At 53.5% G+C, this 27,639-nt stretch overlaps 11 protein-coding genes across 11 annotated transcripts; 4 read left to right on the top strand and 7 right to left on the bottom strand.

The window, feature by feature from the left end:
* Positions 1 to 932: 932 nt before the first annotated feature.
* On the bottom strand, positions 933 to 3,276 carry Z517_02173 (uncharacterized protein; the record flags this gene model as incomplete). The annotated part of the gene is made up of 5 exons (XM_013431284.1): positions 933 to 1,488; positions 1,539 to 2,135; positions 2,186 to 2,580; positions 2,628 to 2,827; positions 2,889 to 3,276. 5 exons carry the CDS (start codon positions 3,274 to 3,276, stop codon positions 933 to 935), a joined length of 2,136 nt encoding a protein of 711 aa, XP_013286738.1.
* A 315-nt stretch (positions 3,277 to 3,591) lies between these two features.
* Z517_02174 (2,3-dihydroxybenzoate decarboxylase) lies at positions 3,592 to 4,659 on the bottom strand (the record flags this gene model as incomplete). The annotated part of the gene is made up of 2 exons (XM_013431285.1): positions 3,592 to 4,306; positions 4,358 to 4,659. The coding sequence occupies 2 exons, from the start codon at positions 4,657 to 4,659 to the stop codon at positions 3,592 to 3,594; spliced, it is 1,017 nt and encodes a 338-aa protein (XP_013286739.1).
* A 766-nt stretch (positions 4,660 to 5,425) lies between these two features.
* Z517_02175 (uncharacterized protein) lies at positions 5,426 to 6,934 on the top strand (the record flags this gene model as incomplete). The annotated part of the gene is made up of 4 exons (XM_013431286.1): positions 5,426 to 5,477; positions 5,536 to 5,789; positions 5,849 to 6,043; positions 6,104 to 6,934. The coding sequence occupies 4 exons, from the start codon at positions 5,426 to 5,428 to the stop codon at positions 6,932 to 6,934; spliced, it is 1,332 nt and encodes a 443-aa protein (XP_013286740.1).
* A 520-nt stretch (positions 6,935 to 7,454) lies between these two features.
* On the bottom strand, positions 7,455 to 10,062 carry Z517_02176 (uncharacterized protein; the record flags this gene model as incomplete). Its single annotated transcript, XM_013431287.1, has 5 exons — positions 7,455 to 8,849; positions 8,970 to 9,335; positions 9,401 to 9,483; positions 9,541 to 9,585; positions 9,654 to 10,062. The coding sequence occupies 5 exons, from the start codon at positions 10,060 to 10,062 to the stop codon at positions 7,455 to 7,457; spliced, it is 2,298 nt and encodes a 765-aa protein (XP_013286741.1).
* Positions 10,063 to 11,381: 1,319 nt separating this feature from the next.
* Z517_02177 (uncharacterized protein) lies at positions 11,382 to 13,576 on the top strand (the record flags this gene model as incomplete). The annotated part of the gene is made up of 6 exons (XM_013431288.1): positions 11,382 to 11,660; positions 11,731 to 12,182; positions 12,256 to 12,664; positions 12,766 to 13,054; positions 13,196 to 13,330; positions 13,446 to 13,576. The coding sequence occupies 6 exons, from the start codon at positions 11,382 to 11,384 to the stop codon at positions 13,574 to 13,576; spliced, it is 1,695 nt and encodes a 564-aa protein (XP_013286742.1).
* Positions 13,577 to 13,705: 129 nt separating this feature from the next.
* Positions 13,706 to 15,547, bottom strand: Z517_02178 (uncharacterized protein; the record flags this gene model as incomplete). The annotated part of the gene is made up of 1 exon (XM_013431289.1): positions 13,706 to 15,547. One exon carries the CDS (start codon positions 15,545 to 15,547, stop codon positions 13,706 to 13,708), a length of 1,842 nt encoding a protein of 613 aa, XP_013286743.1.
* Positions 15,548 to 19,002: 3,455 nt separating this feature from the next.
* On the bottom strand, positions 19,003 to 21,005 carry Z517_02179 (uncharacterized protein; the record flags this gene model as incomplete). The annotated part of the gene is made up of 3 exons (XM_013431290.1): positions 19,003 to 20,036; positions 20,089 to 20,387; positions 20,440 to 21,005. The coding sequence occupies 3 exons, from the start codon at positions 21,003 to 21,005 to the stop codon at positions 19,003 to 19,005; spliced, it is 1,899 nt and encodes a 632-aa protein (XP_013286744.1).
* Positions 21,006 to 22,462: 1,457 nt separating this feature from the next.
* On the bottom strand, positions 22,463 to 23,515 carry Z517_02180 (uncharacterized protein; the record flags this gene model as incomplete). Its single annotated transcript, XM_013431291.1, has 1 exon — positions 22,463 to 23,515. The coding sequence occupies one exon, from the start codon at positions 23,513 to 23,515 to the stop codon at positions 22,463 to 22,465; it is 1,053 nt and encodes a 350-aa protein (XP_013286745.1).
* Positions 23,516 to 23,802: 287 nt separating this feature from the next.
* Positions 23,803 to 25,108, top strand: Z517_02181 (uncharacterized protein; the record flags this gene model as incomplete). The annotated part of the gene is made up of 6 exons (XM_013431292.1): positions 23,803 to 23,907; positions 23,954 to 24,126; positions 24,211 to 24,362; positions 24,419 to 24,708; positions 24,803 to 24,890; positions 24,954 to 25,108. 6 exons carry the CDS (start codon positions 23,803 to 23,805, stop codon positions 25,106 to 25,108), a joined length of 963 nt encoding a protein of 320 aa, XP_013286746.1.
* Positions 25,109 to 25,358: 250 nt separating this feature from the next.
* Z517_02182 (uncharacterized protein) lies at positions 25,359 to 25,882 on the bottom strand (the record flags this gene model as incomplete). Its single annotated transcript, XM_013431293.1, has 2 exons — positions 25,359 to 25,466; positions 25,586 to 25,882. The coding sequence occupies 2 exons, from the start codon at positions 25,880 to 25,882 to the stop codon at positions 25,359 to 25,361; spliced, it is 405 nt and encodes a 134-aa protein (XP_013286747.1).
* Positions 25,883 to 26,250: 368 nt separating this feature from the next.
* Z517_02183 (uncharacterized protein) lies at positions 26,251 to 27,464 on the top strand (the record flags this gene model as incomplete). The annotated part of the gene is made up of 3 exons (XM_013431294.1): positions 26,251 to 26,713; positions 26,798 to 26,917; positions 26,989 to 27,464. The coding sequence occupies 3 exons, from the start codon at positions 26,251 to 26,253 to the stop codon at positions 27,462 to 27,464; spliced, it is 1,059 nt and encodes a 352-aa protein (XP_013286748.1).
* Positions 27,465 to 27,639: the final 175 nt, after the last annotated feature.

The following is a 27,639-nucleotide window of genomic DNA, read 5'->3' on the forward strand; positions in this document are numbered from 1 at the left end:
CTTCATTCAACTTTTTTATGGCCAGCTACGATGCCGCAACCGCGATGGCGCAGGGGGGAAAGAGCCTTTCAATGGGACGCGATTTGAGTCGTAGTGGCGGGACAGCCATGCCGCCATGCCCCGCCATTGGCACTGTGACTGGCACCGGCTGTGTCCGCGGTTCATCATTCTTAAGGACACCTTGTCCCAGTTTAGGTATCGTGCCGCTTAACTAACACAGTCGATGAGTAAGTGTGGGTATTAGTTCCTGAGAGCCAGCTGGCCTCTCATGCCTCTCTCCGCCTACTGTACTGGTACTTGCACATGCGCACCAACCAATGCATGTGTCGTCCTGTCAATCACGCACCTGGAGTACATGATAGCAATGCTGAGATTACCCTTTGCATGCCAACCTCCACGTTTCTCATACATTAGTTTTCAGCCCTGGTGTTGATTGTGTTCCCCTCACTGCGGTTCGCATGGGCTGATCACCGTCCCAGGCTGGAATATATTTGTAGATGAGGTAGCGGCGACCAGGCTGCTCAAGGTCAAGCCCATCGCGCAGACGTATGTGATGTCCAGTCTCATACTTGATGCTGACAGGTCTTTGGTCTTGCACAACACCAGAACGGAGTATAGGTGCGAGGAGGCTTTACAAGTCCATACCTGGAGTGTCATAGCCTCGCCAGGGAGGCTTTTGTTCTTTGCATTTGAGCAAGTGCCTCTGGTCTGCCACCATTTCGCCGCGACAGCTTTGAAACCAGCTCATATAGTGGATTGGCTCATAGCAGGGGTCATGATGGCCGCTGAATTCAGATTTGAGCACTCTGTCAGGAGGTAACAGAACGAAGCTCTCTCAAGAACGACGATGGTCGCGCTCATGCCTGGAAAGAATGACCAACGTGTGTCGAAAGCTTTCAGGAAGGAAAACGGCGTCCGTTGGTCTCAGTCCCTCATGTGACGCCCCAGGCTGCCTCGTTGTCAAGGGAGAAGTTCTCGGAGATTTGCATTGCAAAGTTGTCCCAGCCAAACATGCCAAAGTCGAAGCCACCGCCGTTTTCCAGTGGCCATTGGCTGTAATCGGTCATTTGCAGCTGCTCATTCGGATCAAACTCACTCCCGAGACCGCCATCACCTCCTCCTATTACACTTCCACCTGCTACCGCAGACTCTACCACTCCAAGGTTGCGTTCGGTGGACAGTGGCGTTCTTGGAGAAGAGGTCGACTGCGACCCGCCGGCACTCGGACTGACATCCAAAGTTAGGATCTGGTCGACATATTTGTTCTTGAACCGGCGCTTTTCGCGGGAGAGATGTTGGCGATGTCGTAAGATGACATCAGCGAAGCCGCTGAGGATCTCATAGTAATGTTCCGCCTGGGGGCTTTGAAGGGACAGATTCCGGAGGACCTCGCGTGCGTTGTTGAACGAGTCGTCCATGTCGAACCGCGATTCGCTCAACGCGAACATGGAGAATCCTAGAACCAGACCGGCGGCAAAGACCCATGCCCTAGAAAGTCAGCACAAATCACGCCCAGAAACCCGGAACCAGCTTCTTACTTCATTATGCACATCTGCTTGAGTAGGATACTAGATTGCAGGGCTTCATAGCAGACGTTGGCCATCAGCATCGCCGCGTCAATGCAGGCCTGGGCCACATCAACCACGTCCGCCTGCGTTCCGGATATCGCCATTGTGTCAGAGCCTTCGCCAGCGATCCCAGTCATTTGATGCATCAGATGTGAGATCAGGAAGGGTCGGGTGACGAGCATCACCGCAAAATAATAGACGCAAGAGACATGGATGTTTCCGATCATTTGCTCCTGCTCAGGCAGCGTCAAGGGCTGGGCAATTGGCTTCTTAAACTGTCGCATATCATCGGGGAGACTGAGGCTCCATTCTTGGAGGCGTTTGAGGAACTCCTGGGCGGCACCCAGACTAATAGATCCGTCACAATCAAGTCGCTGTGTAATGTCTGCGATGATCGTGCAGACTCGGAAACTTGCATTCAGTGTGATTTCCCGGGGACTGCTCGTGCGGATGTCGATATTGTTCAGTGCGACACGGTCGGTCCTGATTGCCCCCGTCGAATAAGGTCTCCCGAGGATCGAACAATACATCACATCCAAGACTCGAAGAGTTTTTAGGGTGCGAAGCCTACCTGAGTTAGCCAGTCAAAGGCTCAAGAGTAGAAAATGCTAACTTACCGCACGTTTTGGTCTGAAACATTGAAGTGGCGATATTGCTCGGTGACATGGAGACCGAGCGCAGAGGCGGCTTGACTGGCAATTCCCATGTACATGAATGCAGCGTTTCTTCGACAGGCGCCCAACATGTAGAAGGTCATGAGCAGGAAGCAACGGACCATGTCAAGACAAGGGTCCTCGAGTCCGCTGGCGAGAGCAATTTTCTGGGCTCTGGAAAAGAGTCTGACGGCATATTGGCGGTCGGATTCATCTGCCGCCCGGCATTGCGCCCCAATAGCAACGATGAGGTCGAGTGCAGCCGTCATATACTCGCGTTTCTCAATGTTTGGGGTGTTCACGATTGTCAAATACACTTCAACCTCTTCTCGAGAAAATAGGTCCACAATGCCGTTTGTCTATTACTGTGAGTGATCTCCTTTGCAACTCACCCGGGGCAACTTACAGCGGCAAAGTAGACATCGATCATGGATCGTTTCTGGTCCACATCTTCGACAAAGTTGTGATTTGTATCCTCGAGACTGGTGGCTTCGAGCATTACATGGCGGCGGGTGTTCTCGGTAAATAGGGAGGGCCCCATCTGCTGCCTGATTGTCCGTCGAAGGAACTGTAGAAATGATAGCGAGGCGAACCCTCCGATGTAGACTAGACGGCCTGCGTTTCAGTGCTCGAAACTCTCCTAGTGACAAGAAACGTGAACCTGTACCTTTCTCTCCTCTGGAATTCAGCAGCATACGGCCTCCCGTGAGCTTCTGGGGAGTTGATGCCGACACCGCGGGCGAAGCTGAATTGGTGGCACCGGGGATTTGTGTCGACACTTCGCGGACTGTTGAACTGCCATAGCGCGACGCGCCCACAACCCGGCTGGACTCATCTTCTGGTTTCCTAAGAACCTGCGGCTGAGTATCCCGACTCTGCGGCACCAGATGTCTGGCATGACCGGGCTCGATATAACGACAGGACGACGTCGTTCTTCGTCTGACGCAGTTGGAGCATGGTTGTTGAGCGTTACAGCGTTTCTTTGAGGCCTTACAAGGCAGACATGCTTTGGCAGACCGCTGTCGATCTTCGGGACGAACCTTGGGGCGAGGCATCTGAGTTCATGTTGTAGCTATGAGCGCGCAACAAGAACGTCGATATTGGGATTTGTAGATTAGGACGAGGGAGTCATTATTGTGGTGGAGTTAACGTAGATAAGCAAGCCGACCAGCAGTCTAGGCGAGCGAGGCGGGCTCCACAGAAGTAGTTCTAGGTAAAGAATGGGCATGATAAGGCTACTGTGGGGGTGGAGACTGCCCAGAGCAAGACCCTAGTCGGCTATCGTAGTTAAGAGCCACGGGACTCGAGGCCTGAGGGACAGCTACGTCGGCTCCACCAGACTGCGCCCCATACCATGCGCAGGTGCGACATCATACATCACAGTCCTTGAAATCTGGCAACTTGAACAACTTCCTCGCATTGTCCTTGCCAATCTTCCTCCTGTCCACCTCGTTGATCTCAGCATTGTCGTACCACTCGCACGCATCCTCAAACTTCTCAAAAGGATAGTCGACCGAAAATAGGATGCGATCAGCGCCAACCTCGTTCAGACAGAAGTGAAGCGTCGGTGTCGAGAAGTGACCGCTGGTGGTAATCCAAATATTCTGGGCAAAATATTCGCGGATCGTCTTCTTACACGTCTCCTTCAGGCCCAGAGGCTTCTTAATATCTTCAAACCAATGGTTGATACGCCAGAGGTCGAAGGGAAGGTGCTCGCCCAGGTGCCCAATGACCACCTGGAGCTTGGGATGTCGGTCGAAGATACCGTTCGTCACCATTCCCAGGAGGTGAAGACTGACTCCCTGAGCAAAACTGAGAGGAGGTCCGACAAGCCATTTCCTGGCTGCCCAGAGCTTCTCATACATGGTTCCGGTGGGATTGCGAGGGTGCAGGTAAAACGGAACATCCAGTTCAGTCACCGTCGACCAGAATACATCCCAATCCGCCGAGTCGTAAAAGATCATGTCGTCTCCGTCAGAGCCTGTGCGTTGAGTGTCGTTTACTAGTGCCCCCTTGAATCCATACTGAGTGATACAACGTCGAAGCTCTTCTGCTGCCTGTTTTGGATCATGCATTGACAGTGATCTAGGGAGGTGAGTTAGCATCGGCTCGTGCACAACGAGAGGATAGACAAACGCAAACGCCCCAAACCTGTCTGGGTGAGCCTTAATTGTCGATGCGAGGTAGTCATTAATCTCGGTCGCCAGCGCTTCTGCTTCCTTCCGGTCGAAAACGTCCTGGACTCCGGGAGCTGTGTACGAGAGAATCTGGTATCCCACGCCATATTTGTCCATGTATTGGATCCGGATGTCGTTGATGTCGGTCATCTCCCGAGCATGCTTGTCTGGATTCACGGCAAACATCGACGCCCACCATCTCGTCCTCTCCGCAAACCGGGGCAGAGCGAATGCTTCTTCGAGAATTACTTTACCGAGCATTTTGGCGTTGAGTAGACTCTGAAGGCAATAACCTTTCCTGTACAGACGGCTGATTTTCCCTTTATAAGGACACTTGAGCTCACTTCATAGGGGAGATTCCTGCTGGAATCAATACTGTCGAGATGCTGATGCGTGTATCGCACGGAAAACCCCCGGCGTCAACTCCACTCGAACAGTTCATCAAACGTCAACTCCTCATGGTACACTTCTCCAATTCCACACCCGTAGCCGACGGATAGTCTACGTCTGGCATAACATAGTCATCTTCTCTTTGCCTTGGTCATGGCGGGATGTTGCAGCAGGACGTCAGACGCAGCCAATTGTTCACTGATCCGCGGTTGGCGGGCAGCGCACTGGTGCATTATCCGACAATGGGACGAATCGCGATCCCAGTTGCTTCGTAGGACGCCCAAATTCTCACCCGAGAGGCCGCCAAAAGACAACTTTGTTGCGATATCAAGCGGGCATCGGCAATTTGTTCTTCCCAATCAAGCGTTGTTACCATGTTCAAGGGACCCTGTGGAACGAGTATGCCAATGAATGAGGCGTCCCAAGGAAAATGTCTTGGGTTGTTATCAGTGCATCGGCAAAAGAATCCATCTACTTTAATGACCAGACATGGGAGACAAGGTACTTGATATACCTGACAGCGCTCCATTGGTATACTTCAACAAGGGGTCAATAACGAGCCTTTTAACTCCTCAAATTCGCTAAGGAAGTCGCGTGACATTGTACAAAATACAAACTTCATCTACTATAGGAACTCATGGCGGAGGGCTGGAAACCTTTAGATGTGGCTGTCATCGGTGGTGGCATTGGTAAGTGCAGCAAGACCAAGAAATCAGGATTCCTGAGATCTATTCTAACACAAGCAAGGTGGTCTAGCAGCAGCAACATCACTCCGTCGAGCGGGCCACAGCGTCACTATCTATGAGCAAGCCCACTTTGCTGGAGAAGTCGGAGCCTCGATCAGTTGTGCTGCCAATGGCACCCGGTGGCTGAAAGAATGGAACGTCGACATCTCTATCGGTAAGACAGTGGTGTTACAGAAACTGATCCGCCACGACTGGAAGACTGGCGAGGTACAGAGTGTCTATGACCTTTCAGACTACAAGGATCAATGGGGATGGGTGAGTTTTTTGTCTGGCGGTCTGTAGAACGGGGATCTGAGTTACTGAATTCTCCACAGGTTTACAACATGTTTCACCGCGTGAATATGCACGAGATGCTCATGGATTCAGCCACTGGCCGTGGCGAAGGGACTCCAGCGAAGCTGCGGTTGGATCACAAGTGCAAGGAAATTGATCACGAGCAGGGGATCGTGACGTTTGAAAACGGACTTGTTACACAGCACGACATGATTGTGGGAGCGGACGGGATCGGAGTGAGTTCACTTTGCTTCCTCTTATATAGCAAACCTCAGCAACTCTAACATCATCAACAGTCTGCTGTGAGGCGTACCTTAGGAATAATTCCGACCCGCAAACAATCCACCTCGACCTGCTACCACTGCGTGATCGAAACCAGCGAAGTATCTCGACTCGGCCTCCTCGATTTGACACGCAACTGTGCCATTGAATTCTGGGGCGGTGTGGGAATTGAAAAGATTGTCTACTCACCGTGTCGTTCTGGGGAAATCAACAGCTTTTACTGCTTCTTTCCGACGTCAAAGTCCGACCACGCATCCGAGGGGTGGAACCATGAAGCCAGCGTGGAGGAACTGCTCGCCCCGTTCCCCGACCTGGACGAGAGACTGCTGGCGTTATTCCGACACTCCAAAGACATCAAGCCATGGCGCCTGTTCGTGCACGAACCCTACCCGCACTGGACGATAGGCCGGACATGCGTCCTCGGTGACGCTGCGCACCCGATGCTCCCGGATCAGAGCCAGGGGGCGTGCCAGGCGATCGAAGATGCCGCCGCGCTGGGCATCATCTTCGGCCCTGAATATACTTACACCTCGGACGTCGCAGCTGGCCTTGCCCTGTACGAGCGGATTCGGAAACCACGGGCCACGAAAGTGCAGGCCGCCAGCGCCCGGGCGCGCGAGAACATCAACGAGCGCATCGGCTTCTCCAGCCAGAAGATCGGGTACAAGGCGGCGGTCGCGACGGGAAAATTGACCATTGACGAGATGAACCTGTACGACATGAGACGACACATCGCGAACGAGGCGGCGCCCGAGTGGAAGAGTAGGAGTGATGTAGTCCCATCTAACGCGTTCGTTCCTGTAAAGTCGGTTTCCAGGATGCCGGAGCAATTTGCGAGAATGTAACCCCTTCCTCTAGTTGGGCATTTGATCTCATCTAGCAGATACATTTTCAATACGCTAAGAGCTTTGATATCCATCTCTTTGATGTCAAGCACGAAGTGAAGTGGAGTACAGGAACACTTTACATATGCAAACAGACCCAATTCGAAGAAGCCGTCCTTTTTTATTTGATTGTCGTTGCTTTGAGACTGGTTCTGTTGAGAAACCGAAATCTAGTTTGAGAGGATTGAGATTCTGTAAGAGGCAACTTGTCGCATTTCCAGACTTTTCCCTTATATACCATCTTCTCTTCTTTTTAATCTATCTGACTGATTGAGTAAGTGAACGAGCGAGTTTCGCGTCCTTCGTCCACTTTGACCCAAGACAACTTTTGTGGGCGGAATCGAGATTCTATCTGTCTTCCTGAATTGAATCTATTGTCGTCCATCTCCTCTCGATCGACACCGCAGATGTTCTGGCCAAAAACACAGCACTGCACAGCACAACACCCAGCCCAACTCAATTTGATACAAAATCCTCACTTTTAAACCGGCGAACTGTGTTCGCGGGCACCAGACACCGGCCCTTGATTTTCGTGATCACCCTCACCCTCACCCTCACTACCACCACTACCACTACCACTGCCCTTCCCCTCCTTGCCGAACGTATCACGGACCAACATGCCCACCATATCCCGCAACGTGGGATAACTCTCCAGCAAAGGCCAAAAGATGCAGGCGATGGCGCTGAAAAACACCCAGATGAAGCTGACCACGACCCAGCCCGTGAAGGCGGCTTTGGTGAAGATGTAGCCCGTGCCGAAGAACGTGAAGGGGAATAGCACGATGGCCAACACAAAGAAGACGCCGCAGCCCCAGTAGGCGAGGCGGCGGGCGCGGCGGTAGGCTTGCAGGTCGAGCGGCTCGATGTGGTTCGTGAGCAGGTAGTCGACGATTTCGTTGCCGGTGGCGGCGCCGGCATCGATGGATCCGGGAGAGCTAGCGGCGCCAGGGGCGTGGGTGGGATCTGTATGGTCCTGGTCCTTGCCCTGCGCGGTTGTGGACGATGGTGCTGGTGGTTGTTCGGAGACGACTCCCGCGACAGCCTTGGTCTCGCTCGCGCTTGATTTCTCATCCCCGATTGCCGGGGGCGCCATGCCGGCGCTGGTGGCGAGCTCAGTCAGCACCTCGCGGCCGTGCAAGGCTGCGGTTCCCTGGATCTTCTGCACGCGGGCGATATGGGCCGGGTCCGTCGAGGTGTATTTGTACGGGAAGAGGAAGGAGAAGACCACGGCCACGACGGCGCCGATCCCGCACGCCACGGAGCTGCCGACCAGGGCGTTGGTGAGGTCACCCGTGGTCACGGCCGTGATGGTTCCAGAGCGGATGTGCGTCGTGACGAACCACGCGGTCAAGCCGAGGGGTGAGGCAATCAGCGGCGCGCCAATCGCGGCGGGCGTCGACACCCACGAAGGGAACAAGACGATCAGCCCCAGAGGAATGCCGCCGCCTCCGACGAGGACGCCCCCCACGGTCAGAATCCAGGTGATATCGACGCCGCTGGCGCTCAGCGCGCAGCAAAACGCCGACAGGATCAGCGAGTAGCCCATGATGCCGTAGTGCGCCTGTCTGACCAGCTTGGTCGACGACGCCGACGGGTTGATGTACAGCTTGTACACGTCGAACGTCCAGAGCGACGACACGGCGATCAATTCCGCCGACGCCGCCGACGTGACGGCCATGAAGAGGAGCAGCAGCATCAGCGCCGCGCCGTTTTTGCCCATCAGCGCGATCGCCGTCGCTGGTGCAGCGAAGCCCCCGCCGACTTGGGCCGCGTTGAGAGGGTTCGGGTAGGTAGGGAAGGATGGCGATCCGGTCAAGGCGACGGCACCTAGGCCCATGACCGTGGCGAATCCGAATGGGATGCCATACCATGCCAGCTGTTAAAAATTAGCATGCCAGGTATGAAATACTCCTTCTTACGAGATGAAACGGGGTAATCTATGAACCGCCAGATGGAAAGATGGCTGAAGACGGGGGGAGAAAAACTTGAAACTCACCCCACCGAGCAAATACGCCTGGACACTCGTCTCGGGCTTCGAGGCAATCGCACGCTGCCAGTACGCCTGGTCCAGCCAGACAGTCGAGAAGCTGCCGAGGAAGATGACGGCGGCGAACTTGATGCCCGTTGACGACTGGAATGTGAGCCACGAGCCGTGGCGGTTTCCTACGAGGGGAGTCTGCTTCCCGGCCTCGACCAGGAGGTCGTACACTCGGCCGGGACTGCCCGTGTAGTCGTCCGAGGTGTAGAGCGTGAAGGCGAAGATGAAGATGGCCACGAACAGAATCACCGTGTGCAGGTAGTCGGCGACGAAGGTGCTGCGGAGGCCGCCTTGGATCACGTACGCGGCGACGGCGAGGGGGATCTGCGCGGTGGTGAGTATTTCACGCCTTATGGTTCGATTTGGGGGTTGCAGGAATGATCGCTTACAATGAAACAGGCCGCATAGACATTGACGCCAGAGAGCCCTGCCAGCACTTGAGATCCTCCGAGCACGAGCGTTGCGCCGACGACTGTGGTCCACCATGTCAAAGAGTGTATCGTCGGGAATGTCATTGGGAAGGACTTACACATGTTGACGACCCATCCGAAGAAGGTATAAATGCCATGAGCCACTGGCCAGCTTCGTCAGTCACTGCTTCTCCGCCATGTACTACCGAACAGAATGAGAGACCCAACAAACCTTTGCCGTGGCGAGACAGGACAATTTCCGGAAACGTATGTGCCCCTGGAACATCTCTTTTGACCCTGAGGGAGAGCAAGGCGAACAATATGACCTGCGACGAACCCAGGGCTGCGTACCACATGGGCCCTGAGATGCCGAAGGAATAGGCAAAGGTGGAACTGGTGAGCAGCGTCGCCGACCAGGTCCAGGCAGAGACGATGCCCGCGACAATGAGACCGGGCTTGACGTTGCGCGATGCCGTGTTGAATTCTTCTGACTGCTTTGTCGAGAAGGCAAAGTACCGGTTCTGAAACTTGGCAGTCAGGATCATGACCAGCGTGAAGACGGCGCCGATGCCTGCGATGATGCCGTAGCCCACGCCGGGGCTGAGCACCTTGAGCTCTGGTCCGACAGAGTACGTCGACATGGCGACCGATGAGGAGGTAGAGGTTTGGTATTCAGACAAGAAATGCAGCACCGTGGGAGGAGGTTTGGCTTCGTTATTGTTGATGGCGATCAGCGAGATGGACGCCGCAGGGGGTCGACCTTTGCGTCGCCCATTTTTATATCCTTCCCCATCTCCGTCTGCTCGTCTGATCGCTCGTGGATAATGCGAGAGATAAGGAAACCCTCCAACGGGACGGGGTCTCTCAGGCTTGGAAAGGTTGATCCTATCCTGCAGGCAGCACTCTTTGGACTGTGCAAGATAAGAGATATGATATTCGACAAATACACTCGGTTCTTTTGCGGCGAGATCCAGAAACAGAATCTCGAGAAAGACGGTAAGTCCAGAACGGATATCTCCTTGTATGCGAGGCGCAAGTCTAGCCGTCGATCGACTGCGACAGGATCAATAGAGACGGGGATGGGGGGGGGGGGGAAACGGGAATAGATAGAACTAGCCTAGTACCTTGGTACATCGATAGATAGACAGGTTCGATGTATGTACCGAGTACAGTGAAAGGTAGCCGCCGTTGAATTCAACTGCGCCTACGTCTACCCCTGTTTCCCGCACTTGGTAGAGTCGTTTATTCGCATCTCATTGGGTCCAGACTGAAGCCTAGGTGATATCGCGCTCTCCGATCTTCGTATCTCTAGACATGTTAGTGTCTCGCATGCGCCGCCATTGGCGCAGACGGCAATAAATTATTAAGCATGCCGAGTCCATTTCGTCCGAGCTGGTCTATCTACCCAAGACACGCAGAGAGGGAGGAAGGTGAGGGGGAGGTGATTCAACTACTCTCTCCATGTCAAATGCCGCACGAGATAGATGTCGGTACGAGGTTACAAGGTTATCAGCCAGCCATCCAGCCAGTGAGTTGAGCGAGCGAGGGTCACCAAGTGGCCAAGGACAAGAGCTGAGGTGCGCTTTCGTCCCCAACCACGGCAAATGTATCCGCCACTCGTTCTACCGCGCTCATCTCCTCCTGCAATGCGCGCGCGACAGGCGACAGGCGACAGTGCAGAATTGTGAGTCTTACTAGACGAGACGAGACGAGACGAGACCAAACATGGATAGATTGATGGTTGGACGAGGGGGTCACACCCAGATACAGACCGAGGAAACAACACAAACAGAATAAATAAGTATAATACGATTTGATAGAATATGATGGAAAATAATACATGTTGCATTCCTACCAATCCAACCCAACGACTTAAGGAGAAATCAACCCATCGCCTCTCATCTCTCATCTCTCATCTGTCGAGTATCTCCTCGACTTTCATCTCTCTCTTGTCATCACCATGGGCTCGCTCTCGACCTGGCAGGAACGCGCGCAACAGAAGCGAGAATCAATCCTCGCCGCCATCCCGCCGGAATGGCGACTTGCGCCCCCTCTCCCCTCGCCCGCTGAGCAGAAGGACGTCACGGGCGCTTATGTGCAGCAGTTTCTGTCTCCTCGAGAAATCGAGATCACTGAGAGCGATGCGGTGCGGATCACGGAACACACCACCACGGGGAAGTGGACGGCTGTCGAGGTCGTTACGGCGTTTTGCCATCGTGCCGCGCTGGCGCATCAGTTGGTTTGTATCCTCGTGCTTTTGCGACGTATACAGACATCTGAGCGCGGCTTACCAAGTTAACATCAAACAGACAAACTGCCTGCACGAGATCTTCTTCGACCTAGCAATCGAGCAAGCCAAAGAACTCGATGCCGCCTTCGCCGCCGCCAACGGTCCGACTGGTCCGCTGCACGGCCTCCCCGTCAGTTTCAAGGACCAGTTCCACGTCAAGGGCGTCGAGACAACCATGGGCTACGTCGGGTGGATCGGCACCTTCGAAGGCGTCACGGGCACGGGCAAGGAGAGGAATACCGACAGCGAACTGGTCCGCGAGGCTAAAGCGTTGGGTGCCGTGCCCTTTTGCAAGACCAGCCTACCCCACACCGTCATGAGCGGGTTGACGTGGAACAACATCGTCGGCTTCACCTTGAACCCGCACAATCGTCTCATGAGCTGTGGTGGTAGTTCCGGCGGCGAGGGGGCTCTGGTCGGTATGCGCGGAAGCCCGATCGGGTTCGGGACAGATATTGGGGGCAGTATCAGGTGAGTGAGCCCCAATGCTCCGACATTTTCATCCTGTGATGAATCGGAAAACCTCATCTGATCTCATCTCCAGAATCCCCTCTGCCTTCAACGGACTCTACGGCATCAGACCATCCTTTGGTCGTCTGCCATACGCGGGCGCCGCCAACAGCATGCCGGGCCAGAACACCATCCCTTCCGTCTGCGGCCCGATCTCCTCGTCCGTGGGGGCATTGAAGTTGATGCTCCGATCGATCATGAGCCAACAACCCTGGCTGCACGATCCGGCCGTGGTGGAAATGCCCTGGAGGGATGAGCTGTGCGCGCCACTCCCCGCTGACGGGAGCAAACTCACGTTTGGGCTGCTACCGAGCGACGGCATCGTGAATCCCCAGCCTGGCGTGAGGAGGGCCTTTGAGACTGTCAAGGCGCTCATTCTCGAAATGGGCCACGACGTCGTGGACTGGAACCCGCCGTCGCACAAGAAGGGTGTCGAACTTGCCGTAAGTTCTTAGCTCCCCTTTGCCTTCTCTCTCTCTCTCTCTCTCTCTGTCTCTGTGAGAGATCTCATGTCATGACCCAATTCTGACAACACCGCAAACAGTTCGAAGCCTTCACCGCCGACTCCGGCCTCGACATATGGCACCACATCGGACTCTCGGGCGAACCGCTCCAGGACCGCGTGCGCGAGTTTTACGGCGAAAAGGCCGGGACGCCCAAGACGGTCGACAAGGTCTGGGACCTGAACCTGCGCGTCCGCGAGTACCAGAAGGAATATATGGACTACTGGAACAGCACCGCGGCGTCGACACAGTCGGGCAGACCGGTGGACGCGATCCTGACGCCCGTCGCGCCGTTTGCGGCGCTCCAGTTTGAAAAGGCCATGCCAATTGGTACGCGACGTTTCATTCCTTGGTCTCGTCTTCTAGTTTCTTGTCCCCTATTCTTTGCTTTTCTTAGTTGCCCCTTGTCTCTGCCTTCTTTGCCGCGTCTCGGGAAATTGATCGCTGATGCCCCCACCAACCCCTATATAGGCTATACGCCCTGGGTAAACACCCTCGACTACACATCCGTCGTCTTCCCCGTCACCAAAGTCGACAAGACAATCGACACGTTCGACAAGGACTACAAGCCCATGAATGACCTCGACAAGACAGTCTGGGAACAATGTGAGTTATGATGAGCTTGTCTGCAGGGCGGTGGCTGTTGGCCCTTGACCCTAGACATATGGATTGTCCACAATCAGGTGAAACTTTGTGCTAACCCTTTTTCCACTGCGAACAGACGACCCAGAAGTCCAGCAGGGCACACCGGTAGGCTTGCAATTGGTCGGACGCAGACTGCAGGAAGAGAAGATCCTCGGGTTGGTCGAGCTGATTTCCACGGCATTGGCGGTCAAGCAAAAGAGCTCATGAGTATATGTATTTATTGCAACAATGGATCCCCTGTTTCTTTGGGATTGCAACGTTAGTTCCTTTTTCTTACTGATTGCAACACTGGCACCTTGTTTTCCCCCTTCTTCGATAGGTTGATTAGCTTTGCTGTTATATAAGAAGGAGTCGCGTCCCCAGGTGATTCATGGCCGCTACCCAATCACAAGACTCCTCCCCCCTTTCTAGGTGCTGCCGCTTCTGCGCAGCCCGAATCCTCCAACACTCCTCGATGATCTCCAGCGTCCAGATCGACAGCACCAGGGGATGTTTACCCTGTTCGTTCGGCGGCACCAGAGCCCGGAACCGGGGATACTCGGACTCGAGGGCCAGACAGCCCGCGACGCAGTAGGGCCACGAGGGGAAATTGTGCGACGAGTGCTCGCGCATGTACTCGAGGGCGTCGAGCGTGCGGAGCACCCCCTGCCGGATCTCGGGGATGTTGGGGTGGAAGCCCGACACGACGACGTGCAGGAACAACAGCGCCGCGTTGACGTAGATGTTTGTGACCATGCGTTTTTCTTCGTCCACGCAGGATGAGAATCTCGCAGGGGCCGGGGATTGTGGACTGGCGGTTGCGGCGAATTTGGCAACCCCCTCGTGAAGTAGACTCTCGATCGGCTCGGCGCGGCGGGTCAACTCTCGCAGACTGAGTGTCCCACTGCGAGATTTTCTCTGTCTCCAGTCCTTGAGGATGGCGATGTCGAGGAGCGTGAGCATGACCGTGTCGTCGCATCCGCGTCGGTCCCACAACCTCGTCGGTTTTTGATAACACAACGCGCGCACCCTCCGGATCGACTGGGCAGATTGCGGCGTCAGGCCCAGGGTCGCAACAGCGGTGATGAAACAGGAGATGTAGAAGTCGAGGAAAAAGTCGAAAGCCAGCTTTTCGCCCTCGGAGAGAAGTTCGGTCGGGATGTTGCATTGCGACGGCGACGGGTATTCGTGGCTTTGGGAGATGTCGGAAACGGGGGAAGTTTCAGACATGAGCGATGGCGACGAGTCAAGCGAGGACAACAGCGCGCTGGCTGCGTCCAGGTGCATGACCCAGTCGTTCATCAGGCCTTTTCGTGGAATCCAAAGCTGAAAAGTGGTCAATTTGGTGCACAGACTAATGTAGAGTAACAACGGTGAGTTGAAACCAACCTCGAAGAAAATCATATGTATGATACAAGCCAGCGCCTCGACGCCTGCCGCCACCTGACTGGCCCCCGTCTTCTTGGACACCTGGTCGAGATGGTCGCGCAGGTCTGCCACGCTCCGCAAATGCTGCATTTCCAGTTCATGGTACGGCTGCGGGATGTCGCTCAAGGGTCCCAGCACGAACTGAGCCTTGTCGCACGCACTCAGGCAGACGGCAGCGTTGCACAGTGGCTTGTTCCGCAGGAAGAGGTTGAGAAGCCAGCCTCGGCCGGTGTCTCCCGCGTAGTATTGGAAGTACGGGGACAGTCGGGGAAAGATGTGGTCGAGGTAGTACATGACTAGGTTGATCTCTTGGACGTCGAATGGGAGAGAAGAGGTACTCAGGGACGTGTTTGGTGAGGTCGGGACAGAGTAATTGCGGTCCGCGACCACCAGCGGGTCGAACGAGTTTGGACTCTGCGGTTCAGTTCTTGCGAGGCGTGCAACAAGGTATGCGCCGAGCGTGTCCTGACCTGTGCCCCAGATCGAGCTTTGGTGACGCTGAGCAAGACCGGTGCTATGGTCCGGCGGCGTAAGTTTATCCTGCGGCCAAAGCGACGAAGGCGACGAGGTTGAGGTTCCTCCTGGCGGACGCAAAGGCGACGAGGGCGAGGTCGAGATGGACTTGGACGTGCTCGGGGCAATTTCGCGCCTCGCGTGGCGAGATCTGGCGGCGGCGCCAGAGCCTCCTCGAGAGCGTCTTCTTCGGTAACTCTCCTTTGTCTGACGTCTGATGTTTTCCATGACGGCCTTCTCGGTGTCGCCACCATCCATCCATTGTGGTTTCTCGCCATACCCGTAGCAGGTTATGGCACGCAGTGTACAAGAAGAACAGCAGGGGCGGCTGTCGTCACACCGTTTCTTGCGCGCTCTACAAGTCCAACAGCCTGTCGTCTTTCTCGGCATCTTTTGGCATGGCGAGATGGGCGAGGTTTTTATCTTTCTGTGGGTTGTTTATTGTTGGTGTGTCAACTGAGAACCGAGGTTCCTGGACCAATATTGGAGGGGTGACCAGCTGCAAGTTAGTATTGTTATACCCCAACCTTCGTAAGATGAGACAATGCTGACCAAAGAGATGAGCCAGATGCCAATGTCTTGACCAAGGTGAGTGGTTTTGATCTGAGGATCATATCGGATCGTTATCAGCCTCGAACTTGATGCGAGTACGAGGTACTGATACTCAGCCGTTGACAGCATCTGATTGGCTGTAGCTGGCTGTATGACCCACCCATATCATGCGTGCCTCTGATTGGCTCAAGCACCGGAGGAGAACATATCCAGACAATAGAAGCTGTGTGAGTGACTAATACAATTTGCTGAACTTACACGAGAGTAGGAGTTGTGCTGGACATACTTGGAGTACTCGTACTTGCATGTTTTCTGGAATCATTCCCAGCCCACTCTGGCTTGCCATCGGCCTCGGTGTCGCCTGAGCTTGAACTCTGGAACAAGAACACTGGTAGAGGCACCGAGTACGCCATGAAGAAATCCCCAATAGTACATACGAACAGGTAGGTACTTAAGGTCAGAGACCAAGGCGACAAAGCGCGACAAGGATCACGGACTTGACATCCGTTCCCAAGCCTTGTTCCATGCATGCATGCACGGTATTTATATATCGCGCATCAATTCGGTATATATGTCAGACTCGGCTTCCGAAGAGCGAGTGCCTGACCAATTACTAGTTTCACATACTTGTACTTGTAGATGAGAAACGCCCATGAAACGTCAAAGGGGATCTACAAAGTATGAGTGCCCTGCTGATTTGACCCCCCTTCCCGGCTGGCTCGGGGCCTGTTCGTGCTTGTGATTTCGTTTCGCGTGGAGTTTTTGTTCCCGACGTGCCGAGCGAGATTGGATCCTCTTGATCCTCCTCGGCAAGAAGAAAAAAAAGTTCTGAGCAATCAATCAATCAATCAAAAGTTTTCGATCAAATTCGATCACTTCGATTCCCCATGAAAGCACAGATCCATTTCATCCGCGACTTTGCATTGCTCGTAATGAAATGACTGGATCCCGGCCCGCGGAAGGGCGTCGGGTCCGGGCTCCAACTGTGCATCTGAACAAAACATTACCAGGCCTTCTGTACCAGGCACGAGTTTGACCACCACCAACCAGAGAGCATAGCTGGGGCACACACGTCGATGGACTATACCACTTGTAGAGGTGCTATTTGTATGTTTACCTAAGCCGTCATACTCTACCACCACTGATTTACAAGCTGATGGCCATGACGATCAACGATGACCATCGCGATGCCGTGAGTGGTGCCAGCACGAGCAAACTCTCCCAGACACACTTGTACATCCGAGATACTCGTCTAAGTATGTATGTAGGTGCCACGGGTGCCTGGGTATGTACCCAACCGTCGTACCCGTCGTCCGTCAATATTACTCGTATTTAGGACGCCGAGGCCGACCTCTGTCTCGCACGAGAATATCCACTCATTCCCCCACCAACCCACCCGTTTGATCTCTCGCACTGCACTCCATACGGGGGGAGTGTGTGCTGGAACGAGTAATGCAAAGCTCCGTGGTTCCTCATAAATTGTGTTGTGGATAAACCGACGGTTGGTAGGCTAGGTAAGCTATGAACCCCGAACGAGAGAATTAAAAAAAAGGGGGAGGGGGGAGGGTCTATATGGGTCCATGGAAGGAGGAATTTTGATCGCGTTTCATTTATTTTCAGTCATCATCATCATCATCATCCTCAGCGTTATTCTGCAATTTATAAAGGGCTTCTTTCCCCGATCGATCCCTCTCTCTATCCCCTCCACAAGAGTGTGATCAATACAGTATAACTCATTGGTTTCTCTCCCACTCACTCATTAAACCTCTACCCCTTCTTTCCATTCACTGTCTCTCTATCCCTCTCAATCACTCCAACTTCTTATTCATTCCTTCAAAAGACCTCGGAGCCCATCCAAGAAAACAAGATGTTCATCTGCGTCTCCATCTGGTACTCGGGCGTCGTGTCCGTCTTCCTGAGCATCTACGGCATCTACCTCCGCCACGTGTACGTGCCTGGTCTGCACAAGAAATGAAATCACACTCGAGATCGGCCATGTCAAAAGAACTCAGCTCTCGGAGGAGGGAATGAATTTAAAGATTGCCAGGAATGGGAAAGGATGATCCGTATTTATGTGAGTGGGCCATTGAGCCCAAGCTATGGTATGGATGGTAAGTTATAGCAACGTAAAACCCCCGACAAGATCTGCCTGAGAAGTAAAGCTAAAGCTAAAACCAAGGAAGGAAGGAAGGAAACCCAAGGATTATATATCGACAATGAAGACTGAAATGGTCGCATTACGTATTCATTCGAAGTCATTGGCATCTCGACCACCAAATCATCCAAGTCAACCCGACGACGACGTCGCTGATTTACGACACGACGCGATAAGGAAACAGTATTCCACCACATCAATCGAATGCAAGTACACGGTTTCAGGGATGGCTGGCTGGCTAATAGGCGAGGATGGACCGCGCCGAGATTGGGATCGAGGACCGAGAGTGATGTTGGGGCGGAGTCAGTCAGAGTCAGAGTCAAAGATCACGGAGATGGAGACGGACATGGAGAGGGACACGGTCAGGGACGATACCGCACGCCGTTTGAGACGACAGCGCGGGTGGACATCGTTCGAGGAGACGAGAGATCTGCGGACGAACGCACATGGATGACCTGCCCGCTCGACAGGAACATGGACCACGAGTGGTTGAGGCAACAGAACACAACCTGAACTGCCGTCTCGATTTCCTCCGCCCCTCACACGAGCATCCTTGGGTCGAGCTTGAAAGGAATTAGCCACGGTGACAGAGGTGATGGCGAGCATGCCTCTAAGAGGTATACTCACTGTGAACAGCAAGGCGAATTCTTCGACATGAGGAATTGGTTCAATCAATATATGCTCGATTTCTGAGAAGTGGAAAGATCTCAGCATGGTGGTCAGCTTTTCAAGATTCGAGAGCAGGGACGTCTTCCTGTCCCGACCAATGTGTATGTCTAGTCTATCCAGTCGTGAAATAGTGGGATTCACGATACCCCATATCGTGAGCATCAATCGCCATCGGACCATATCCAAGACCTTGCAGTGGTCAATTGCTCGCTTTTCCAATGCAACTCAAACATTGGACATAGATGCACAACATGCAAATCGCCAGCATGATATCGCCGCCAACTCCCGGCAAAAATGCTCAACAAAAAACTCAAGCGTATGGCTTCATCAGTGTCCCCTATGCGGCTATACCTCCAGGCTGCATGCCCCTGACACTCTTCCACTCGACAAATACAGCCCCTATGAGCTGCAGACAAGTCATCGCCACGGCAATATACCATGTCTGCGTCAACGAGGTATTGTACGCCGTCTGTACCCCAGCCAAGGCCGCTTTTGGGATCTGTTCCTTGAGACTCGTCGCTCCGACGTGCAAGATAATGGCTGGATCGATCCCTGGAGCCAGTTTAGGGATTTCTGACATGAGTCGGTTGTTAAAGATGTTTTGGGCAACCGAGACAAACAGGGCGCCGCCAAATGTTTGCATAAACATGACCATCGCAGTGCCAGTAGGCACATCCTTCAAAGGTAGAACGGTCTGGACGGTGATGAGAGCTTGTTGCATGCCGAGGCCAACCCCGAACCCGTATATGACTTGATATCCAATCCACTTCTCATGGCCGGTAGTGGTCTCAAAAGTCGTCAAAAGACCTGACCCAATAGCAGAGAGAACCACACATCCAAAATAGAACGGAGCGTAGTACCCGATCGCTGTCGTGCCCACCCCGGTGGCGATGTTTGCCAGGACAAGGGCCAGGACCATGGGCAAGCACATAATCCCCGATTTGAACGCAGATGCACCTTTGATGGCTTGGAACCAGATCGGGACCCAGTAGATCAGAACGAAGAATGAGGCACCCAGGGTAAATGAGAACCAACATGCAGATGCCACGCTTCGTTGCGAGATGATGTTGAAAGGAATGGTGCCATATTCCTTCATAAAGTACTGGTGGATGACGAAGACGATGGTAAGTACGCCGAACAGTGTGAGACACAGAATGATCCGCCAGTTTGACCAAGCATAGGTAGAGCCACCCCATTGCAAGGCAAGCAGGCAGACCACAATGGCGATAATGAAGAGCGCAGTGCCGCCCAGGTCAAGCTGGTGCGCACGTTCTCGAAGTGGTACTTTCTGCTCAGCCTTACGAACCGGAGAGTGGAAGTAGATGAAAATCACCACGAGCGTAACGCCACCAAGAGGGAGGTTGATGTAAACTAAACAATCGATCAGCCGGGACAGGATAGACAACCGTTAAAGGTCACTTACAGCACCAACGCCAACCTGGCCCATCTGTGAAGGCACCACCCAGCAACGGACCGGCAATCGAGGCAATCCCATACATGGCTCCAATGATACCAGTGTAGATGGGTCGTTTCTTCAGCGGGACAGTGTATGCGATAATCACCAACGCACCACTGAAAATGCCAGCCGAACCGACACCGGCTATCGCACGACCGACGATCAGTGCATCGGAGGTCGGAGCGCCACCACAAACGGCCGACCCAACCTCGAAGATGACAATGGAGACCAGATATACTGTCTTGATAGAGTAAAAGGTGTATAGCCTGTGATATAAACTTAGCCATGCCCGCCGGCGTGATCTGCATGGGCACTTACTTTCCAAAGAACAACTGCAAGGCGCAAGTGGTGAGCAGATAACTCGATCCATACCAACCGACATCGCCCAAGGACTTGAAGTGATCTGTAATTTTGGGGATGGCCGTTGCAATAATGGTGTTATCCAACGCGACCAAGAATACCGACAGACAAAGTGCCAGGCAGATCAGTGCCAGTTTCACTCCGCCTGGATAGACTACTTCATCATCGTCGCCTGGGCCCGCGGGACCAACCACACTCACGGAACTTGTGCTCTTTGTATCACTCTCAACCTGAACATCCTCTTGGGTCTTCCCCTCTTTCTCTGACGGCAGGTACGCTGTTCCTTGCGAAGAGTCGGCATTGTGGTTCGCAACTGGGGAAGCATCTTGTATCTTCTGGTTGGCCTCGGGTCCTTTCTCATCCACCATGGTTGTCTCTAAATCTCTACTCTTCTCCAATGAGTCTGCCTCCGATACACTCAGGCTGGGTACGACAGCGGCATCTTCAGGTTCGACATTGATTCGTTGGGCTGGCTCGACGGGGTTGGAAGCTGAGCTCGTTGTCTTTTTGCCGAACAGACCCATTGCGAAGATGCACCACGACGAAGCAAAGTGCAGTCTCCGAAAGATCTCTGATGCTGGAAGGATCTGCGACTCGTAGTAGGGTTTGTGTGGGTCGCTCGAGGCTGTACAATCCTCGGACTGAGTTAGGATGGAGGCGTTCGGGATGGATTTGTGTGCTCGTATTGCCGCAGAAAGGGCTTACTGTATTTCAGCTCTGGACTCCGCTGGGCTAGCAAACTCCGATATGAAGGGGAATTTGGAGGGGAATAGAGGTCTGGGAGATTGTCCGCGTGTGATAATGGCTGAAGACTTTAAGAAATGTTTGGTACGCGTGAACTGAGCAAGAAGTGAAACGAAGTATGTGAATGTATTAATCAAGACCTAGTAGCACTCAAAGCAGGAACAAGGCCCGCGAAAGAAGAAGGAAATTGCCCTGAACCAACAAAGGGCAGGGAGAAACTCTATAGAGAAAGACATCTATGGCGGATTTTTCGAAAGATATAATAAACAATCGTTTCATGGGATCGGATACGGGGGGTGGTTAGCGGGTGGGATGAGGATAAATTTGCGATGGACATTTCCCAGGGCGTTTGGTAGAATAGATGATGCCTAGTTTGAGGAGGAGCGGAGCCCAAAAACAATGCCCAGGCCCAGCGAGATCTGGGCGACCAGTGGACTTCGCTAGGGGCCGCTCATCGCCCGTAACCTTAGCTAACTCACCAACTGGCAACGCACTCGGTGGACACGCTACGGGCCTCTAGGCTCCCCTGTCTACCAATGGCGGTGTCGTTCTAGGGGCTGCCACTCGGTGAAGTTTTCTTCCACAACCCGAACAGCCAATGACTTGGCATCGAATAAATAAATCCCATGCCAGTTTGGCATCTCCATCTTCACCATTGCTATACTTTGTGCAATGACACGATCGCCCTATCAAATCACCAAATCCTGCACTTCTCTTCAGAAGAGTCATACTCCTTTCCAGGGCATGGCCCATAACCTGTAGATAATTCTAAGTACAGGGGTAATCTCTGGCTTTTTCTCCTTTCTCCCTTCGCTACGGAAGTGACTCGGTTCCGGGATGTTTTGATACCGAGTGGAGACTTATCAAATTCACGTGCTGGACATGGCATGCATCTACTCGTATCCCTCGCCCCCGGCACCCCTGAGGGAAAGGGTTCGTTGAGCCCGCCAGACAAGGACCAAACATGTCTCGGAGAAATTTATTACAGGCTCAACAATCGATAACATGAGCATTATCAGCGGCCTAAGGTCAGCTAGGAGCCCTCGTCCATTCCATCAACTGCTCCCTGTACCCGGTACATGTACACCATGGTTGAAGCCAGTCGGTGCAGAGCATCTCACGCCCAATCGATACCACTAGGGCGCTTTGTGAACCCTCTATAGCTAGTAACGGAGCTTGAACGCTAACGTCTAGGCTGTCTCCTCGTGGCCTATATTATACCTAACGATGACCTAGGTTACTCGACTTGGAAATCATTGAGAAATGCCCAGTGAAGTTGCCGTTTCCAGTCTTTACTTTTCCAGTCATCGATCGTCTTGGGATATAGATCGATAATCTCGGCCGCGTCCGAGTCGTGGGCCGTGAGAACCAGCACGTTGTCACTGGCGTCAAACTCCTCCAGCTTCCGTTGGCTTCGCATCGCCTCGCGGACCGTGTCAGAATTACGTGGATTGATGAGTTCATAAAAGGGCTCCGTCGGAGAATTCTTGGGATGCAGCTTCAAGAACAGCGAACCAGGGCAGGGCGTTCGATGAACTCGTGCTTTACGTTGGCCGGTCGCTGGTAGATCGATCGAGTCAGGTAACGGATCGTGTGGGTTCGGTCGAAATTCTCCACCGTGATGGCAACAATCAGCAGCCATGAGGACGAAGCTGTCAGGTGTGGTCCGAGCCAAACCCATGATATGAGCAACGGTATGCCCAGGGCAATCGAGAAGGTAGAAGGATCCATCTCCAAAATAGTCCAAGGCGTCATATTGGCCCAATTTCAGACCTTCCTTCTTGAAATTCACCTCGACCAGTTCACGGCCGGCATAGTCGCTCTCCTTGATCCACGATTCCTCGTTAGCTGGGTAACCGGGCAGGAATTCGTCCTTGAAACCCGGCCCCACGACAAGATTGGTCGAGGACGGAAACGTTGACGGATCTCCTATGTGATCGAAGTGATGATGTGACCAGATGATCTCGGAGATCTCGGACACCTTGTCCCCTAGGATGTCCGCCACATTCTGTTCCGATGCAATGGTCATCGCCTTGGTGAACGCGTATGTTCTGGGCGAGAGATTCTCGGGGTCCTTTCGGATTCCTAGGTCAAAAAGAATCTTTTTCCCCGTTCCCTTGTGGTCGATGAGGAAGGAATAGCAAGGGCAGTTGAACTCGTCATGGCCCTGAATATGCGGCTGGACGACGATATTGGTTTTTGCAATGATTCGTGAAGTTGTCTCAATCACCGAGACAGAAACGGTGGACAACGAATGAGGAATATTCAGAGCGGGTGAATTGGTCGCCATGATGAAGCAAGAAGAAATGCAGAAGCACCTGGAAACGGCTGTCCTTGATCTTGGAGCTCCTGTTTTCACTCGTTCATCCTTTTTCAACCTCTCTTCAAAGGTCGGACCGATCCCTCGGTCATATTCAACCTTGTGCCCAGCTCGTTCGGCGCCGATGGCTCCTCGGACAAAGATCTTCAATATCACTCTAGACATCGGCCTCACCTTGCTCGTTCAAAAGGACCCTTCACTTAAAACTCCCTTCTTCTCGTCAGCCTAGATCGGTACCAAAGGAAGAACAGCACACCATGGCTTACGCTGCGTATCAAAAGGGTGTTGTCGATTGCAAGAATGTTGCTCCGCCGACAAACCTCGAGGGCAAGGGTGTCGTCATTACTGGTGGTGCGTCTGATGTAATACATTATCAACGAGTAGTCATCAACTAATAAATCGTGGCAGGTGCAAAGGGGATGGGTGAGGAGGGAGTTCGGGCTTTCGTCGCGGCAGGGCAAGCATTATTCCTACTGGTCCATCCCCATATATTCTACGCTAACGAGCATCTTAAGAGCCCACGTCACCTTTGGAGACCTGGATGAAGAGAGCGGAACGAAATTGGAGACAGAACTGGCCCCGTACGTTCGTGATGTTGGTGTCGAACTCAGCATCAGTCTTTCCTGTCTTTGCCGAGACATCGATCTGGCTGACCGTCGGATCAGGAACGCCAAATTCATTCGCTGCGATGTCACGTCCTGGGAGGACCAGCTGGCCATGTTCAAGCTCGCTCTGAGTTCCTCTCCCAGGAAGAGCATCGACGTTGTCGTCGCCAATGCCGGCATCAGTGGGCCGGATGATGCCTTTACCATCGAAGGTGCGAGCATGGGCTGGAGCGTGATGCCCATGACGGCGAAAATGATTCTGATAGAGTGACAGACACGGACGAACCGGTCAAGCCCCAGCTAAAGATTGTCAACATTGACCTCCTCGGAGTCATGTACACGATGAAGTTGGCCCGCCACTACTTCGTGAAGCATCCCCTTGACGCAAGTCACGATCGCTGTCTCATCGTGAACGCAAGCCTCGTGGGATTCCTCGATGTCCCTGGCATTCCCCAATACATGGCATCGAAATGGGGGTGTCGGGGTTTGATGAGATGCATTCGAAGGACCACCGTTGTCGACGGGGTTCGCATGAACCTCACTGGGCCATGGCAAGTCGTTCCTTGATAGCTGAGCGAGACCGATCTCCCATTCTGACTCTTTTCATCGCAGGTATGTGGCCACCACGATCCTCAGCCCCACGGTACAAGAGTACTGCAAAAGCAAAGGGATCGTTTTTGCCGAAGCCAAGGACGCAGCTGGCGCGTGGATCAAAATCGCCTCTGATCCATCGATAAATGGTGAGCATCATCTTGTCAGCATTGTCAGTTCAAGCCGTGCAGGACTAAAATATCTCATGACAGGGCGATCGTTTGGTATTGTTCCTCGGGACGCCGCGCCCCAGGGATATATGGACCTTGGAAAGGATGACTACGCAGACGGGGAGTATTTGGATGAGCTGCAGGATATCTTGCTGCGCACGTCTCACCGGTTGGCTGTCAAGGCCGAGTCTCAATGAAACACAGAGGACGAGACTCCGTCGGCTGGCCGATGGGCCATGTGGATTGGTAGTGTCTGTGTAGAGCAATTCGGCTAGAGCGAATGAACGACGAGAAGCAGGCCATGGAGAGATTCGATACATTATAGAGCACGGTGTATTGTGCCCCCATCAGTCTCCTCCAAGACTCTTTCGATGACAAAGATGAAGTCCACAGCGACGCACGCTCCGTACTGCAACATGACTGCACACGCAAATACCCGGCTGTGATTTACACCCATCTATCTCCATATCTCATGTACAGTTTCCCGTCGTCCTCGAAGCCGAAGCCTTCCAGCAAAGGTCGCCCTTTCGGGTCTGCCCACTTTCCATGATAAATCTGTACAAGCAGCAGGGTTATTTGGTTAGCATGTGTATATGTATACGTGAAAATACTCGCCCGCCCACGGGGCTCCAGCAAACCTGAAAAGGAACATGGCAAAAAGTGGACGACAATACCTCTCCCTTTTTAACCAGATCTAGAAGGAAGGGCGTGACTGCCAAATTGCCATCCGGTCCATAATATTCGATGGTCCACGCTCCCTCGAAGCCGGATTTTCCGCTCGATGATTCCTCGGGCGTTGTCGTCGTCGTCTTTCGTCGAACGGCGCGACCGGTTCCTGTCTGGCCGGTGGCGAGGGTGCGCGTTGAGATCCATTTGGCATCTATTATGGTGTCGCCTGTATCAGTGGTGCGTAGGGTGTATCGGACCACGCCGTCGAGTTTCAGCTCGATTAGATCTCCGTTGGATGCCATGACCGAGTGTGAACATAAGACTGAGTCTTTGTGGTGTCAGGCAGGACAGATGTATCGACAGCACCGTCCCAGATATAGATAGAGGAGGGAGATGGATGATATCATCGCGAGCAGCCGAGCCGGGGTAGCAGTTCTACAAAATCTCGGCCCAGGGGGTCCGACTGGGATGGGAAACGAGAACGACGCTTCGGTTCAGGCCAGGCGGGCAATACCGAGACCGGTTCGAATCTTGATTGAGCAAACCCCTCCTCAGTCCAGGACACTCGCTCGAGTTTTTATTTATTGAGAAGTAAAAGCTGGGGAAACCGTCTGTCTTCCATGAAATCGCCCAGACTGTCTATGTAATCTTTATTCTTTCCTATGCAACCATGGCGAACCTCGTCCTCCTCCTCCTGAAACATCCGCTGAGGACATTACTCTTCATACACACATTCTTCTCCCAGATCTCGCTCGTGCTTCTACGGCGTTTGCTCCTACCACACTTCCCGGTCTTCCAGTCCCTACGACTCCAGATCCAGCGAGCATACCTCGGTGCGGCTGCTCTGACTTTTCCAGACTTGACGCACCGGCTCCCCGTGGGGAATCTGTCTCCGCGACGAGCGCGCCAGGTGGACGAGAAGGTGCCCGCGTACCTCATCCCGGGGACACGAGGGCTATCCGACTTTGCGCAACCGAAAGACGACGGGAAGAAGCAGAGATGCGTCGTCTTGTTCGCTCATGGGGGAGGCTACGCCCGTGGCGAGGCCAGGATGTATGTCAACTATCTGGAACGGTGGGTTGCGGAGTCGGCGCGAAGGGATCTCGATCTGGCGTTCTACAGCGTCGAATACCGTGAGTTTGAGTCCAATCTGGGAGTGCTAGCTTTTTTTACGAGAGAAGAGAGAGAGAGAGAGAGAACTAAAGCGAGTTCGGTAGCCCTCACAACCAAAGCGAGCCACCCAGCACAGAGGAATGCTTTCATCCAAGCATATCAGTACTTGCTCGACAATGGCGTCGCGGCCCAGAATATCGTATTCATGGGGGATTCTGCTGGAGGTGAGCAGGCCCTAATGCTCTGCATGTCCCTTTTACACCGTCTCCCGCACTGACATCCCCCGGCTATCTAGGTGGACTCTGCATCCTCGCGGGCTTCGAAGCCAAGCGACTCAATCTACCACAGCCGGCGGCAACAGTTTTGATCTCACCCTGGATCGACATGGCCCTCAAGGCCTACGTAGGAGGGAACCCAGCCGTGGAAAGCGACTACTTTGTCATGGCCAACAAGGCGGTGCCAGCACTGGTGCAGATGTTTATCGGGGACTGGCCACCCGAATCTCCAGAGGTCAATCCCCTGTTTCGCCAGCCCGAAGAGCTCAGAGGGTTAAGCCCGCAGCTCATTTTCACCGGCGGCGCCGAGTTCGCGAGATATGACTCGGAGCAATGGGCGCAGATGTGCCACTCGGCCGGCATGGAATCCAAGTTGGTCATCGAATGGGGCCAGCTCCATATCTATGCCATGGGTTCCAAATGGACGGATCCTGCGGTGCGAAGAAAGACTGATGGCCTCATCATTGAATGGTTGAAGAATCATGTTGCGCCGTGAGACCAGCCACATTCTACGAGTATATGTATCTGTCATAGTGAGTTGTCTTGTCTGGATGCTTTACCGAATAGAGACAGATTTCTCCAACAATTTGCTTTGGAAACTTCCTGTAGAACTGTCGGGCCGAAATGATACTCCAAGGCGCCGCCAGGCTCGGGTAAGGTTCCACAGAGAG

Source organism: Fonsecaea pedrosoi (assembly GCF_000835455.1).
Source record: "Fonsecaea pedrosoi CBS 271.37 unplaced genomic scaffold supercont1.2, whole genome shotgun sequence".
NCBI classification, from domain to species: domain Eukaryota; kingdom Fungi; phylum Ascomycota; class Eurotiomycetes; order Chaetothyriales; family Herpotrichiellaceae; genus Fonsecaea; species Fonsecaea pedrosoi.